The 18,006-nt window shown below is 38.9% G+C and overlaps 1 protein-coding gene across 2 annotated transcripts in view; it reads right to left on the bottom strand.

Annotated features, from left to right (window-relative positions):
* Positions 1-5,160, bottom strand: part of FIGN (fidgetin, microtubule severing factor) — a 108,451-nt gene extending 103,291 nt beyond the window's left edge. Inside the window, exons 1-2 of one of the 2 annotated variants that reach the window (XM_032803553.1) lie at positions 5,085-5,160; positions 4,167-4,336 (exon numbers count right to left, since the gene is read on the bottom strand). In XM_032803553.1, the coding sequence (XP_032659444.1) occupies positions 4,167-4,191 (25 nt within the window). In that variant the 5' untranslated portion in view covers positions 4,192-4,336; positions 5,085-5,160. The remainder of the gene's footprint in view (positions 1-4,166; positions 4,337-5,084) is intronic. The other variant, XM_032803554.2, reaches the window with a different exon arrangement.
* Between the last annotated feature and the right edge of the window lie 12,846 nt (positions 5,161-18,006).

Genomic DNA, 18,006 nt, shown 5'->3' with positions numbered 1-18,006 from the left:
TTTCAGATCGTTCGTGTTATCTTTATGCCTTTTACTTATCAGTGACTAACTACTGATTAATCAAGTATTCTCAAATCAACAGTGTACCTCAATACCTCAAATATTTGCAGAACAATATTCTCCAATCACAAAAAAAAAACCCCACCCAAAATAATAAATCAATGTAAAATTCCAGTAATTAAATTTATCAACTCCATGGTAATAAATCTCGCACTTTATAAAAGTATTATTTGAAGTTTGTTCTCTTAAGGGATATATTGATTGAGGGCAAAGAGCCAAATATATTTCTATTATTAGATCTGAGAATGCTACATTAGACCAGCATGTTAAAAACAACATACAATGTTTCACACACACAGCTCTCATGCTGATTTTGTACCACCAAAACCATTCCTAACAAGCAGATTAGCTGATTAATTGATGATTAAGACTGCAGAAGATCAGTCTTTACATCTCACACATCTTATATGCATAAGAGAGTTTAACTTATTGACAGTAAGCATTCAGAATGATTTTCATCTAGAGACTCCCTTTTAAAAGCACATGTAGGGCATATAGTCAAAAACAGATCTTTAACTATTTTCCTGCACCATAAAATAGTCTTAAGTTGGAAACTGAGGTTTTGAAGTTCAAGCTTCGCTACCTGAATCTACATGATGAAAAATTCAATAATTGTACAGTTCATCTTTTAATTTATTAACAACATCAGAGGAAGAGGATGCAGCTGTATGCAACTGCTAATGAAACCCACACAAAAATCACAGATAATCTTAAAATGTTGTGGGATACAAATGTATAATCTATGCAGGAATTTTTTTCATTCATTTTTTTACACTGTGTTCGTAACATGAGCAAGCATTTGCAGAAGAGTTTGTGAAGTTCCATTTTTTACTGATTGGTATAAAAAAATGCTACCTTTAGATGTACATCAAGAAAAAATAGAAGGAAAACACTTTTGACTCAGCTCAGAAGTAGAAGTCTTTAAATATCAACAGCTAATGATTAAAGATTGTCTTTTTCGCTGACAATTGTGTGAGCAAAATATTAATAAAAAAATCTTTCTATGCTACTACAATTAGGACAGCAGATATCCCTGTATTTTCACAGATGTTCCAATGGATAATATAAACAACTGGATCCTGTACTGTACGTATCTTGTTAGGGGAGGAAGGGGGGGGACACCAGGTTTGTGTAGGAGTCACATCCTGTTACAAACATCAAACAACAATGAGGCTTTATTACTATGCTATTATTCTTTCATATCAAACATGATTAATTAGCAAGTATAAACACTCACCAAAACTCCCACCACGCTTCTGTTTGCTGCCTATTTGCAAATGGAGCTATATGGAATATCAAGCAGCCATAGTCTCACTTTATTGGAGGCAGGAGGGGGAGAAGAGAGAGGAGAGAGAGAGAGAGAGAAAAGGCGAGAGAGAGAAAAGGTCAAAGTGCCCTATTTACCCAAAAATAAGGATGTTTTTAAAATACCTATGTAGGAACTTCTCTGATAATCTGTATAACTTCATGCACAATGAAGTAAAGGAAAAAGTTGAAAACAAGTTAGTTGATGTAGTTCGTTCAATCACTGAAAATAAACTGGATAGGTACTTTGAATGTACAGTTATTGCAGTTTTAAGTAAAAATGCAGTACTTCAGTGAGAATGAAAATGTGGCTCACATAACAAAAAAACTCAGTAGAAAGAAGGTGAAAAGGGGGGAGATAAATTTAAGAAGACTCCTGATACAGTATGTTGCAAGCTATGCCATCCAAATGCCACTTTACTTGCCATAAAACACCTTGGCAGTAGGAGAAACTTTACATGAAGGGGAATGTGAGGAGGATGACAAATACAGCATGAGAAACGCAAGATTGAAATGAAGGCAAAAAAACTGGGATTTGTTTTTTATCAAAACTTTGTAAACGGCACCACAATAGCAACAAGGAAAAGGTCTATCAGCTTGAAAGCAACAGATGCACTACTGAGCAAGAAAGCATGCCTGATAAAATGTATGAACGTACAGATAAGTTTTTATAAGTATGAACATAAATGCATGTGCCACACATTCAAAGTTAAAATTTTATTATGGAAAAAAATGGCAAACATCTGATACCTCCTTATTTTCCTCGGTTCTGTACCACAGTGCAGTAGTAACAAAATTTTGGTTTTGTCATCCCCAGAGAGAAGTGATTTTTAAATTTATATTGGTCCCAGTCTCTTTAGCTTTTTCAGTTTTATAAATGTAGGATAAAAAAAACAAACATCAAAGCAGTTTCCACCTCCAATCTAACTTTTAGAGGATCAATGTGACAAGTCGCTGCTTGATAGATGTTTCTCTTGATAAACGACTTGTTCAAAAGAGACATTGTAGTTTTCATTTCCTGACCACAAAACACTTTTAATTTGCAACAGCAGAGCTGCTCGAGTGTGACTAGTTCCCACTTTCCAGCCTTTCAGGTTTGTGGCTGTGTCATGCCACATAATTGGGCAAAACAAAAACTAGAAAGGAGGTGCATCTGCTGGCAACTATAATTGTATCAAAAACTTTTCTTCAGAAATGTAACTGATAATATTTCACTTAAGAGTGGGCTTTAAAAACAACACACAAACTAGGTAAGGATTTTCTAGGGAACAAAGCACATCTTAAAATATTTACCTAAATGCCTTAGAACATACATAACTGCCTAGCACTACTATGTTCATTGCATATTTCTGATATTATTATTATTATTACTATCATCCAGAAATCACATTGAAATATCCACCTGTCCACACCATCCAATTTCAGCTCTGGGCATACAGTCCAATTCTCGATTTTAAATTTATAAATGTAATATCCTCCTCATCACAAGCAGCAGTCCAATCTGCTCTGAATATATATTACAGCTTTAACATCACAGAGGGAAATTTCCCATCTGGCAATCACATTCGCTCCAACAGCTCTAGGAGAAGGAGGAGGAAAAAAAAAAAAAAAAAGTGTACCCCCCTCTCGCTCCTCAAAACATTTCTCAGGGCAAATTAGGTGCATCTGAAATAAACAGTTGCCTTATTGATCGCTTTAAAGTCAACAAGTTCCAAATACAAAATACAATTAGATCATCCCCATTGTATAGCAGTCCAGTGCGCACACACACACAGTCACCTACAGCGCCAAAATAGGAGTGTACATTGTGCAACTGCTCTCTCAATCCCTTTCTTGCATTCAGATGCCTTATTATGAGAAATCAACCACCACACACTCGAGATTCCCCCCTTCCCCAGTGTTCTCTCTATCCTTATTTGTTACTATCACATGCTATTAAAAGTCAGCATATCTCCCCACCACCACCCTTTTCTTGTACAAAACAGATTAATAGCTGTTTCTGTTGCTAGTTCTCTAGTCTTAATTGCATATCTGGAAGTGTACATACTGCACCGCAACAAGGTCTATTGAAATCCCCCATGCTCCATTTTATCTGACTTTTTTGGGAAGTGAAGGGGGGGAGGCAGATGGGACTGCTGGGGGGTTGAGAGTGAGAGGTTTAAAAAATTAAGTCAATTGGAACGCCTGATTATTTCATTCTATTACATGTTAACAATAAAGCAATAACAGCCAGACACATGTACAGTAGCATACAATATCCTGCTCATCGACAATCGATCACAACTGTATTTTTGTTTTGTTTACATGCAAACCATTTCCTCCCCCATCATCAGCTAAAACCTGCGGGAACTGATAATGCCAAAAGTGGGGAAAGATCAGCTGGAGTTCAGAAAAACAGTCAATAATATCATTAGTTTGAAATAGAAAAATACTATATTTTAGCCGTGTGTATGTGTATATACAGAGACATATAGGTGTGTATGGATTTGTTACTAGGCGCTTTTCTTTCTCCAGTCACTAAATTTTACTAATTTACATACTATTTGAGCTCGGTGGTGTTTATAGTGCACTGCTAGTACCATGCAACTTTAGGTTTACAACTGAGATCAATACAACGGACAAAACTAATTCTAAAATGATAGCAAGAAAAAATGCTTATTTACACAGTTGAAAATTTACCATTAAACATTAGGTTTATTGCTAGTCATATTCACATGCAAATTCCTCAGTGCATTATCATGCTATTTAAATTTGTCTTTGCTATTTAGATGCAAAGGAAGTAGATCCCAAAACGGACATACCATAAACACTGGTGCTACTGATCATTTCTTGCTGGCAGCACAAAAAGCTGAATTGGATTTTTCACAAGCAGGAATTCCAAAGGTTGCTTTTCATTAAAGCCACTTTTCCTCTCAGCTATCAAATGTCACTGCCTTGAAACGTGGGCCCTTTCGTCAGGTATTCATTTAACCTACATGCATATAATTAAGTGGGAAAGCAACATCAACAAAAAGGGGATCTCAGATCACAAGAGAAGAAAGAAAGGAAAAAAAGCACATGACCAGGAATGCAAGTCCATGTCAATTTCACTCACACCCATTGAAACTAACAAGAGCTCCAGGGAGGATAGTAATAGGATCAGTGGATTGTATATACCATTAAATTATACATCTTTCTCCCCGTTCCAAGCCAACAATACGCCCACCACGCTGTACCCCCTCCAAGATGATGTGCTTACATTTTACTGCAACAGCTCCTCTGACATAATCATGTTTCCCCAGCTAAGATACTGCGATTTAACCCCAACTTTTGTTCTACGAGATTCTTATTTGCACTTATTTACGTAGAAGTTAGGTCCCTGAGAAAGCGTAGTCCCACATTACCTGCACTTTATTATTGTTTAATGCAACTTAAAAATAAATCAATTAGAGGGAGGAGGTGGGGAGGGATCTTGCAATCGCGAACTCTTAATCTCCCTACTATTGTCGGCAATGATCAAGGAGGAAAAAAACCATGCACTGCAATTGTATATCTGTACTTTCCAGACTACAATTAGGAAAGCAGGCTGGAAATATTTACTATATTAAACGACTGCAAATCAGATTAAATATTTAAGGCACAAGCAGGCGATTTTTAAAAATATATATAGGTCTGGCTTGGATAGCTTTAAGATTTTTTTTTTAAAATGAATGCTGGAAAAATGCAAAGGATCGTCTTACCTGCAGGTTTGGTACGAGAACGCGATAGGTTAGAGTAGCATCGATCCGCTGTGTTTGCTGATGAATGGGGGCTCGGGTTAAGTGAAGGTGCCTGTGATTTGAAATCATTCCAAGTTTTTGAAGGGAAGACTGACTGCAGCCTCTGCCATGTTGGAATTTCAAACCCAAAACAGCTGCTTTGCAAGGAGCCAGCATGCCAGCAGCTGGACGCCTGCGCAGAGCGCCGCCGAGCCAAATTCAAATCACTTTCACACTAAGAGCCAAAGATCAGTTTTCAAAAGGGCGAGGGGGAGACACGCAGGAGATTCATGTGCAGGGAGAGCTCGATGGCTGCGCTGCACAGGGCCGTGGCCGCACAGGTCATGTTACATGGCAGGGACTGCTGCCGCTTGCAGGGGCACACGCAAACACGGGCTGGAGGTGGCCGGGAGGTCATGGCAAAGCAGCCCGGGCGCTCTCACTCTCTTTCCTCTGTGGCAGCGGGGGAAGCGGGAACTAAATTAGTTGGGATCCCCACCTCCATCCCTAGCCGCTGCCTCCCGCCGCAGCAATGTGCCTAGAGCCGTCTCCATGTCCCACCCCATCCCCCAGCGGCAGCAGCAGCGACTCCCGAGCTCCCCTCCCCCTCCCCTGAGCGGCGGCAGTGGCTGCAGCTGCCCCTCAGCAATACCCTCTGAGCAATAGACTCGGTCGGCATGGCAAGCTGTGGCAGGGTGACCCAAGTGTAAGAGAGGGAGAAGACTGAAGGGGAAAGGGTCGGTGGGCAAAGGAACTAAGGGGGCCCCATGGCAGTGCCCAGCATGGGTTTGGGGGAAAGAATGACACTATTTTTTTTTAAATAAAAATGCTCCGTTTCTTCCACCCCTTCTTCCATCCCTGGTGCTGACCATCTGGGGCTTGGCATCCCCATGCTTCTGCCTGTCAGCTGTGATTTCTCAGCCTTTCTTCCTCTGGTCTTTAGCGCCAAACACACACAGAGGGGCATGCACCTTTCTCTCAGTCCTCAACCCAAGAGGTCTTTCTCTCTCACACACACATGCCTGGTTCTGGAAAAGTAAGCACGGTGGGGGGGTCGGGGGGAAGGCAGATAGTCCTCAGGTCTGAACCGAGCTCTGCCACTGACTCAGTATATAGCCTTGGGCAAGTCCCTTCACCTTTGTCTCAGTTTCCCTATCTATTAAATGGGGGTGGTGATACATACCCAGAGAAGTGGTGTGAGGATTAATTAGTCAATGGCTGTATAGTGTTTTGAAGATGTAAAGTGCTATAAAAGTACTAAGAATTCTAATTCTCCTCTCTCTAGCCAAATTCATGCCTGTGCCCAAACTCCACTCAGCAAAGGGATGAAGCAAGACACTTGCCTACTCTTAAAATGTTACAGCAGCACAGCTATGTCACTGCAGCTGCACTGCTCTAGCACTTCAGCATACACATTACCTATGCCAACAGGAAGGGTTCTATCAGAGTACATAAGACACTCCCCGAGAGGCGGTAACTAGGTCAACAGAAGAATTCTTCCATCAACCTAGTGCTGTCCACATGGGAACTTAGGTCAGTTTAACAACACCACTCTGGAGTGGATTTTTCATACCCATGACCAACCTAATTTTCTAGACCAGGCCTCAGGAGTTGCCTTAACTTGAATCAAGCTGTCAACACCTTCTATGAGATATCTCACAAGCAGAAACAAGTGAGGCATAGGAACATCCCCAGCTACACTTCCTTTCTCCAGCACACTTCCTTTCTCCAGCACATCCCCAGCAGCTTCAGTGGAATAACACAGAACCAGCTGCTGGGAGGAATCTGCCAAAGGGTTCTTAGGATTGCTTTCCAATCTCCTTAGGCTGGCAGACCAGGCATAAAGTGGCCAAACACTCAAATCAGGCCATCTCTCAAACACACACCTAACATGCACTCTCTCACAACACATAGTTTTATTCCTATCAATCTCTCACATAAAACACTTCTCTCGTATCTATGTCTTTCTCCCACTCTCACAAACCATTTCCCCCTCCTCTTTCTCTTGCTTACATACACAATCCCCATCTCTGCTCACACTCACCATAACTGGAGGATTCCACAAGGACAGTCTTCATTCCTGCTCCCAGGGCTGGGGAATTTAGGACTACAAGAGGATCTTTATCTTCTTCTGTGCTAGTAGGGAGGCTCCTGCTCCTGTCCCCCTGTTCTGGAGGAGATAGGGTACATTGTTGTCCCTGGTTAGTTATACTCTCCTCTCCCTGATCCTGGAAGTGGTGTAGAGATGCTATGGGTGGATCTTCATTGCTTTCAGACGTGGGGCAGTTCAATCAGATATTCAAAGCAAGAAGACAAGATGTACTGTAGTCACTATGAACCCAACCTCACACTCTGGTTGCCACCCTAGATATAGGATGCCTGTTTGAGGTGTAACTGGAAAAAGACAGTGTGAGTAGAGCATGCCCCCAATTGCAGAATGGTCCTTTCACACCATTTAACTCAGAGCCCAAACAGAATTCAAAGCCCAGGGGGAGTGGAACTAACATGGCTTTCAGCCACCTTTGCAACCTCCTAATCTTATCAACTTGGGCTTCTCGAGGGGCTGGTGAGCCTCCTGGAAGAACTCCAACAGCATTGGGGTCTCAAGTTACAGCACCTTCCTGGGGCTACCTATGGGCCCCGGTATGGACCAGAATCTCCACAGAACTGTGAGAAGTGGCCCTGCCCCCAACATGCTTCCTATGCATGTCTCTGCAAAGCCTGCACAGGGGGAATCCTCCTTGGCAGGAAGCAGGCCCCTTTGGGCCCGGGCCCTATCCCTTTACATCTCTCTGGCCCTTTTACATAGAGTTAAGGGGGCAGAGTGGGGGGTGGGTGACTAATTGTCAGTTAAGGAAGTATGTGCAGTGGATGCCTCAAAAGAGGACATGTTAAACCATTCATTTAAGGATATTACTATCAAGACATCAGTAAAAGCCTCCACAGTTTAATGGAACCTCAGTTTAGAATGTGCCTATTAACATTGCCTTTAGCAGCTCATTTCCTCTTCTTTTTTCTTCGCAAGGACCTGGAAAATTAAGCACAAATACTAGTATTAATATAAGATTAAGGGTGAGCTTAAAGCAAAATTCCAAAAGTTAACATTTCTAGTGAAACATTAACCTGGCCCTGTTGTGCATACTGTTTGTAGTATTTTCTACTCCTGCTCTCCTTGTTAAAGGTAAACTTTAATGTACCACTGTTTATATACACAAGGTACAACAAGATTGAGAACCACAAGCATCAAAACTCATGAGTAAGGGCCCCTCCACATCATGAGATTTAAAAAAAAAATATGTTTGGGGTTCCTTTTATTTTTCTTGCAGTTTTTGAGACTTTAGGGTTCCAATTTTCTGGCTTTTCTCCACAACTATGAGGGTTAGAAAGGTACTTAAAAAATGAAAGCTGAGCTTCTTGCATAATGACTGGACTCTAGGAGCTGGGACTTTAAGAAAAACACTAGATATCAGGAGACTCAGATTTGGCAACCCTGTTGGGAGCACCATGACTTTTGGAATTGCCTGTCCATTGAATTATTTATTTATCAATTGTTTAATTGCATTAACTCTAGTATTTAAACTTGATAACCATACAGTATACTTTTCCTCCTTCATGACAGCTCATTACATTAAAGTAGTCAGCATCCAGTCAGTAGCCTTGTAAATACATGCATATGGGGTGAAATTGATTTCTGTACAAAGGGTCAACACAAGGCCTAAGCACCACTTAAATCCCATTTAATTCCTATTTTGAGGCCTGAATTGAAGCTTGAGCAGAAGCTTCACCCTGGTCCTCTGTACAGGAGTGAATTTTGTTTTCCCTTAGTCTGAAAATATCACCAACCAATCCTGATCATTTTGAAAGTGAAGTTCTCACACATACACAGACTGAGAACCTCATCTTGAGCCTATTTCCTGAGGTAAGTGAAATGTTCACAATAAAACTCAAAACCACATGAAACTTGTGTGGTTTCAGGTTTTGTTACTAACTCTAAAGTCAGGCAATGCTGCATGGAAGGTACATAGACTTTTTCAGCAAACCTGGGTCAATTACACAAACCATTCAAAACGTGAAAAACAAATAATAATACATAATCATGATGTCTTTCTATCTACACTAGTCTAAAGATACCAGCAACTTCTCCATAGTGTACCCTGTAAAGCAATAAGCAAAATTATGGTGTGTTTTGAAACAATCTTTAGTTCATTGTAATTTCATACATGGACTGATAGATAAATGGAAGCATGTTCTTTAGCATGGCAGACAAGGCCATCAGTCTTTCAAAGAAGGTGTCACAGTTCAGGGTTAACAGTACCTCTGACCTGTTTCTTGATTCTCAGAGTACAACTCTTTAGGTGACAGACTTCCAACCTTCCCCTCTTTCTTGGTGGAGTCCCATGATTCTCCCAATCTTAGATCAGGACTACAGCACCCTGTTTACAAATTGTTTATTGTTCAGCAGGTCCAACTGAGCTTGGCCCTAGCAAGTCTTCCCTTCCAGAGCTGTGACCACTGGTGAATACAATGACTCTAAAATCCTTTTAAAAAACAAAGTATTGTTTAATTTCAATTGTAGGAACAAAATATCACAAAAGCAAAGGGGCTGTAACACAATAAAAGGGATATATGGTTAGTTATCTACCTATAGGCTTAGGTAGTTTATCCTGGACACCCCACCCTCAGGGGACTGAGATTCAGTCTGTCCCTCAGTGGTGTTTGCCTCACTCTCGCCTGTTCTTCCGGGACTATCAACCCAAAAGTGCTTTGTTTACTTTTCCCCCACTTAGCTCTCCTTGTGAATACAAGCTAGGATCCCTCCTCTCTGTTAAGCCAGACTATTGAACTCATCATGGTCAGAAGCAAAACTTCTGAAGCAGATGATACTTGCACTGTTCTGTAAGTATCAGGAAATAGGGCAATCTCAAGCCATGATTCCCTTTCCTCCACATATGCCACTAACCTCAGTTCGAATTAAATGTTGGTAATCCAATAGCAAACAACAACACAGTAACAATCAAGCAAGCAGATGGACCTATAATATTCATGAAATACCACAGGCAGTTCCCAGGTCCTTCACAACAGGTCTCAGAGATTAAATTCACTCTTGTGCGGAGGACCAAAACAAAGCCAATGCACAACTTACATCCTAGTTGAAACTTCAGAATAGAGCTGAAGTGGGACGTAAGTGGTTCACAGGTCTTGTGCTGGCTCTCTGCATGGAGTGAATTTCATTCAGAATGGTTAGGACTATTTAATTGACTTGAAGGTAATTTACAAACCATGTGTGAACTGGGCCCATAGAAGACAATGGTAAAGTCTCAGCTACTTCAGTGGAGCCAAGATTCCACCCTTGAGATGCTGCAGCTTTTCTATATAATTCAGTGGAAATTCCACTCACAGAGCAGCAACAAGATCAAGCGATTGTTCAGTGACTAAAAGAACTAAAGGTAGAAGACCAAGATAAAGCACAACTATCTAGAGACTGAATACTAAGGCTTAGAGAAAAATTTCATTTCCGTCCTGACATTGTGTAAAAACAGATAATTTTGATCAGATGTAGCCCATTTGGGGCAGATTCTGCACTTTTCAAACAGGCAAAACTTCTAATTTTTTTTAAAGACTAACATTGATTTCTTAAAGTTATGTTCTAGTTCAACTAGGAATTAATTCAGGGAAGTCCTATGGCCTGTGTTAAGCAGGAGGGCAGACAATATGATCACATTGGTTGGTCCCTTTTGGCTTTATAATCTGTGGGCCCTCAGATATTAGCAAAACTTCCCTTGACTTCAATACGATGTTTACCATTGTAAGAAATACAGACTCATTGCTAGATATGCAAAGGGGATTTCAGCTCAATGGTGCAACAACTAACTTTAGGCCCCCTGCTGCTCAGTGGAATTCGCAGCCCTGAATTAGGTTTCCTATATAATGCATGACAAAAGTTGGACACCTAAGAATGGGATTCACAAAAGCCAGCACATCAAGCTAAGGAGCACATAATATCCAGGAGATGGCTTGGGCCCTGCTCCTCAAAGGGAGATAGGCACCTAGCTCAAGGCCAGAGAGAGGTATCTGTATTCACTTGGGATTCATAGTCATGAACCCTCTCCTAGAATTAGGGTCCTAAAACAGCTCAGCCCTTTCTCAAGAAAATACCAGGAAGAAGAGGTGCAGATCCCACCTCCCTTATAATCCAGGTTCAAATCCCCATTCTGCTTCATTTGGAGCCGGATCTTGAACTAGGTCTCCCACTCCTGGGTGAATGCCCTAACCACTGGTTTATAGGGTGGGTCCTTCTCAGTGTCTTAAGTTGAGGATGTTCCACTTTGTATAATTACTTAAATATTCAGTGGGCCTGAGACAGAGTGAGTGACTTTATAGGGACCAATACAGCCTACTGGATCCAGGTTCCAGACCCTGCTCCAGTACTAATTAAGAACTTTATACAGACACCTCAGCTCTCTGTCTAGTTGTCAAGCTACTTCCTTCTCCACAGTGCCTGGGCATCAGCAATGGAAGCACTGAGAGCAGAGGACAGAGTCTTCATTCTCTCAGGTCTTGCGAGGGTGACCAGATAGCATGTATGAAAAATCATGGTGGGGGGTAATTGTCACCTATATAAGACAAAGCCCAAATATTGGGACTGTCCTTATAAAGTCAGAATATCTGGTCACCCTAGGTCTTGCATCCAGCATCACAGCTGCCACTGGCATTCAGAAGGAACAATTTCAGGAAAGTCCTATGAGGGAGCATGGTCAGTGCAGATAGAATCTTCAATTAATTTAGCTGACAAATTCTAACAAGTCTTTACTGAGCATGTGCAAACTGAGATTTTCATAACTTGGTCAGATTTGGGTAAATTTTCATAAGGATGGCAAAAGGCACATTCCTATGACCTGGTTGACTCCCTGGCCAAATTTCAAGTCCTTGCTCCAAAGCATGAAGGCACTAGGGCTTCTCAACAAAATGGTTGTAAGATTTTTTTTAACAAGGGCAAAACAATATATTCTTTCCCAGTCTTGTTCTGAGAAATAGCTTAACTGTTTCTGATGACATTTTCCCAAAAATGCAGCTTGACAAGAAAAATTTCAGCCCAAATCGTTAACATTTGGCAAAGTTATAAGCAAATGAAAAGATCATCTTATAATTCAGTGTCAGGTCACCTTTACTAAGGAGACAGAAATAGTTAAGCCTATAATCAGAGATTAATGATAACAAAAATATAGATTTTATCAATTTATCCAATCTCCAGAATGAAACACCTGATTTTGGAAAAAATACATTGAAAATTAAACAATAGCATTATTACTAGATTGCAGCTAGTGTCTTACTTTTTTCAACCACCTTATATATTCATCCGAGAAACATTTTTTATCTGATTTCCAAATACATATTATGAAATCTTTCATTTAACATACAAATGAATGTAATTAACTTTGGAATCAAAGAAAAGAAAAACTATTTAACAGAACAGTGCATATATTTACATGCAGTTTTAAAATTCCTCAAAATTACACATACTCACAGAAAAAGGTTTGTTTAATAGAATATATATTATAGGATTTGCATGTCTGATAAGATCCACACTGTGATTTATTTGCTATTGTTTCAGAAGCAGATTTCTAATCAAAGTTTTCTTTTTGATGGGTTAAAGCTGCTTTACTCACAGGCAAATAACAGTTTTAAGCAATACTTTTAAATTATGACATTGATCTTCCCAAAGCTAAATTGCGTTGAGAGCAAAATTAGCACAATGTTTGTGATTTGTATTGTTCTGAAAATCTGTTTTTAATATTATGGGTTCATTTGAGTCATGGAGCAACATTATCAATCTATCTGTGCAGCCATCTCTAAAACTTTTTATCTGAATGAAACATTTTATCTATTCTAGCTGGTCATTCACCTATGGGAATGTGCTTTTTATGAGCTTAACTCAAGTATCCAAAACAAAATGGCTTTCCAACATTCAATGCACCAATATTTCAGAAAGGTCTATGTTACTTCTTTGAAGAAAAGAGGAAGAAAATATATGAGATTTACACTTCTCTAAGAACTATTTAGATAATCTGAGTATCACTGCCATTTGCAGAACTTCTTTCTTATAGAGTTTTACGATGTGAAGCATCTCCTTAGAGTGGATATAAAGATGTTATAAAAATAAAATAATGTAGTTGTGCTTGGCACTACCAGAAGAATCACCTTTAGCCACCATCAACAATTTAATAACCAAGCCTTCTTAACTTGTCTTTCCTTCTTACACCAACAACTGTTGTTTTTTTTAGTATTTTGACATTTCATAGTAGAGTTCAATCCTGCAAAGTGCTGAGCACGCTGATTCCAATCAGAGCATGTAAGTATGTGCTTAACTTGAAGCACATGAGCAAACCTATTAAAGTTAATGAAATTCATGTTCCTAAAGTTAAGTACATATTTAAGTGCTTTACTGGATCAGGACCAGAATGCACAGCGCCTTGTAGAATCAAACTACCAGTGAGGAACATACACAAAATAATCTATAAAGAACCCACCTCCTATAAAAATCAACTGCAGCAAATAAAGGCAAAGCCAAAATGCATGAATAAATATCTGTTGCTCTCTTTCTGTTATTGCTCACAAAGCTGACAGTAGCACTTACAATAAATTCTCTTAATAAGTTTCCATAAAATTACAATTTATTTTAAAGATCATCATTTGTAATTCTGTTCTAATAAGACCATTAAACACATGAGTCTTTTTAATTTTAAAAGACCCGCTAACAGTTCTCACAAAAGAATTTATTCAGGACCTTGACCTTAAATTGATACAATTGCACAACTTAATCAGAATTAAAAATGAGTCAAACTACTGTCCAATAGTATCAAGGAGGTCAACTTAGCCATACAGCAGCCTATGCCACAGATGCAAAGAGACTCCATTAACACAACTGCCTGTGATATCTTGACACTAAATTAAATGTTTATGCTGAAATATTTTCTTCCAGATGTTTTTATCTGTCTCCTGCATAATGGAAAGTACTGAAAAATAGTCTAAAAATCTCTTTCAATTTCATTGTTGTTTTTAATTTTGATGTACAGAACACTTCGTTAGATTATTTTATTTTTTTCTTGAACTTTAAGACTAACTGGAGTAGTTTGAGCACCTGTCCCTTACAGTGGATTTGGTATCATTCATATTTGTACACATTCATATTTGCATTGGAAAGTTGCAACAATTAGAGAGAGTTCCCAACTGCAGAACCAAACTTCCCTAAATCTGGAGCGTCTTTAGGTCTGGAAGTTCTAAGGTGAGACAATCTCTAGAAATAATTTATCAATGGATTGTTTCAATTTCAAGTAGCATTCTTAAAATTCCTAGGTTGTTTAATGCATCGAGTTCCTTCAAAAATTAAATAAAGAAATTGAAGGAGCAAATAGAGAAACACTGCAGCTTCTATTTTTGTACCTACCTATAAAGTAATATTCACACTTTCCAAGTTTGTGAACATCCTCTCTTGTAGCTTAGCCCGTTTTGTTAAGTGCATAAGACTGCAAAAGTCCCCAACAGCTCTGGTATGTGCATTTAAGGAACCTAAAGTAAAGTACATTCCGCGCCAGATTCTGATCTCATTTTCAGCAGTGTACATTTTGAATCAATTCAATGACTTTAACAGACTTGTTCTGGATTTACGCCAGCATAAATGAGATCAGAGTCTTGCCCTCTGACATTTATATAGATCAAAGAAAAAAATAATTTCCTGCATATAAAGGTCCAGATCCTCAGCTGGTGTAATTTGGCATAACTTCATTGAAGTCAATGGAGCTATGGTAATTTACATCAGATAGGGTCTGGCTGCCCAGAATATATAAAAGTTTTCAGAGCCAGCTTTTTAATTCATTTAAAACTATTATGTTAGGTTGGCTATTGATGCTTGGAATTAATGCGCAAGTTGTTAATCTCTCTAGACCTGGGTTTAAAATTAGACAAAGCAATAATTAGTTTGGCACCATCATTCCACTACCCAGAGGGTAATAATATAGGTCATAAAATACCAGAGACTGGAACTACTTTTTGTACAAAAAAAAGAAGAAAAAAAAAAGAATCAGTACTGGAAAGGGCTATAGAATTTTAAAAAAATAATTGTCATTGGCTGGCATAATGTTTTGTGACATATTGTGCCACCTCACAGGAAACTGAGGTTTATATGAGTCCTTAAGTCTCTCAGTTCCCAGGAATAGAGGTTATTCTTTTCAGGAATACTTGATTTAAAGAAGTCTATATTCCATCTATACTATGCTTTTTTTCTGTAACATTCTTTGGATTTATCACCACGGCTAAAGTTATGAAAATGGTTTTATTTTGTACAGTTTCCAATACTTTTTGCCCATATATTTATGTCCTTCTTAAAGTATATAAATGATGCACTGTAAACAGTTTATAAACATATGGAAGTATAGCACTATAGTATATGTGTCTTGATTTGTTTTCATGACAAATGACTACTGGCAACATGAATAATTCAAATTCAGAAATGATGAAAATATAGAGGGATTGCATTTGGATATTTCTTCCTGTCTTGTCAATCATTTTTGCCAGGTTTCTGTTTAAACATGATGAAAATTAAGAAGTCATCAAGTCTGAGAACTAGTCTTGTGTATCAGAAATGCTTGCTTATGTTTGTACTGTTTAAATACTGCTGATGTTTAACACACTGTATTTATTTGGTATTCGGTATTCTCATATATACCAACTCATTAAATTAGGGAAACAATATTGCTAGTATGTGATTGTAAATATATTTTTCATTCAGTAGGACTGTGTTTAAATTGTGTACAGAGTAGTATACTGTACACACAAATGTGTATGTGTATCTATACAGGTACACATCTAAAATACGTGTGCACATGTTGATCATATATGTATATGTATACAATTAAAGAGTGCATATTCCATGTTATAAATGCATATATTCATAAATCATTTAAAGTTAAGCTTTTCGTGTGATGTGAGGCACTGATACAAACTTGCTAATGATAATTATAGAACTGATGCTGATTTAGTCATTTCAAGAAAGCCATGGAGGCATAATTAGTGTCTGAATGGCCTCAATATTGCATTATTAGGAGGCTAGGGTGAAACTTGAAATGAGAACATCAAGGCTGATAAGAGAAAAGAAAACATGAAATACATACATAATTAATTCTGAGATATTATAAAGGTTTGTAACCAGAAACAATAATTTGCAGAAAGCATCTCATGTACTGGAGCCAACTGCAATCATCTGGTCAACCTGTTTAAGATCAAATAATATTCTCAGCTATTCTCAGTAGTATTTTTGTAATAAAGCACCAGCAAACAGACACTGTTTGCTTCTGGTCACTTTTAAAGAATGTTCAGTTTATCAGTGGGGACTTTAATCTCAAGCTTCATAGAGTACAAAAAGAATATTGATCCCACTGTGTTGTCCTTTAGGCCACAAGGCATGCACATTTTTACATTCATTTGTGAGAAGACAAAAAATAAATTTTGCCTTTTGAAAATACCAAATGACATCTTTTAAAACAGAATCATTTTCCATCACATTTTTCTTCCTTTTATCCCTGACTCATTTAGTCTCTCTGATAATGCTTTTCTTCCACCATACTTCCAGTGGTGAAGAACATCTATGCAGAATTCCTTGCTCTGGACCCCTGCCAAGCCAGCCATTATCTAGTGACCTGCTGCGCTGGCTGAATGGAGCAATATCAGTCATGAGTTCCCTTTTTGGTTCTTTAGCTTAATAAGAGGCAGAAGATATGAAGAACGACTCTACCCAGGTTAGGTAAAGAAATATGCTATGATTGCAGTCATTATTCTTGATTAGATCAGGTCTACAGCTAAAGAATTGGACCAAACTTATTCTTTGTGTATCATGCACCTGAAATTTATCTTAATAGTTCTATTTATACAAATTATGTATGCATATAGGCCAGTGATTTATTAGTAATTATTATTTCTTACTTTAAAAAAATAAAATTTTACCCAGGTTGCAGTGATCAAAAGTTGTTACCACCTCATGACTGTTCAGTGACTAATGAGTCTTGTCTCTGTCCAGTTTCCAAGGGACAAGTATTTGCATCCAGTTTGCATTTTTTGCACCATTTTTGGCATTCTCAGGAGAAAGGTCAAGGAGTTACTGGAGACTTAACTGATCCTTAATTGTCCAATGGTCCTTCAAGTCAGGGGTGAGGTATACAAAAGAGCACTTGGATAGACTAATAGACAGTGACCCTCCACACCCAACAAGACATGACAAAGACCTTGAATTGGCACCAGAAGTGGACTGAGAGCCAGTGGAGGGATCTTAGCACAGGTAGGATGTGCTCACAGTGGCCAAGTGTTTTTTGTGATCTGAATCCCATTGTATCTATATTTAGCCCCAGTGACTGCAGTAATTCAATCTGGGGATGAGAAATCCATGGATCACTGTGGTCAGGTCATTCTCCCAGATGAAGTTCTCTAGCTAGTTAAAGGTGAAAGAAGGCACTTTTGCAACACTTTGATGAGCTGGGATAAATGCCTTTGCTGGAAGGGGAGATCAATGTGCCAGTTATTTTTTCAGAGTACTTCCCTGTCCCAAACAGCACCACTTCAGTCTTGCTCAGGTTGAGCCAGCAGCTCTTCCTCCAGCAGAAGACTCTTGCAGGTGTTGCGTCATTTTTTGATATTTGTCATTTTGTATCTATGGGGAAAATGTCCATCAACTGCAGCTGTGTTGTGTCAGCTGATCAAAAGAATCGTGTGATGGATTATATCAAAAGCTGCAAGGAGTCTGAGTAGTAGGAGTACAGAGATTACCCCTACACATTTCCATGAAGACATTTCCTTTAAGCCATGGGGAAATCCCAATGACTTGTACTACCAAGATTTTTATTCCTTCTATTTATGT

This window comes from Chelonoidis abingdonii, chromosome 10 (genome assembly GCF_003597395.2).
Source record: "Chelonoidis abingdonii isolate Lonesome George chromosome 10, CheloAbing_2.0, whole genome shotgun sequence".
In the NCBI taxonomy this organism is placed as follows: Eukaryota; Metazoa; Chordata; order Testudines; family Testudinidae; genus Chelonoidis; species Chelonoidis abingdonii.
Note: the sequence above shows the minus strand (reverse complement) of the source record. Positions and strands in the feature narration are given on the sequence as shown.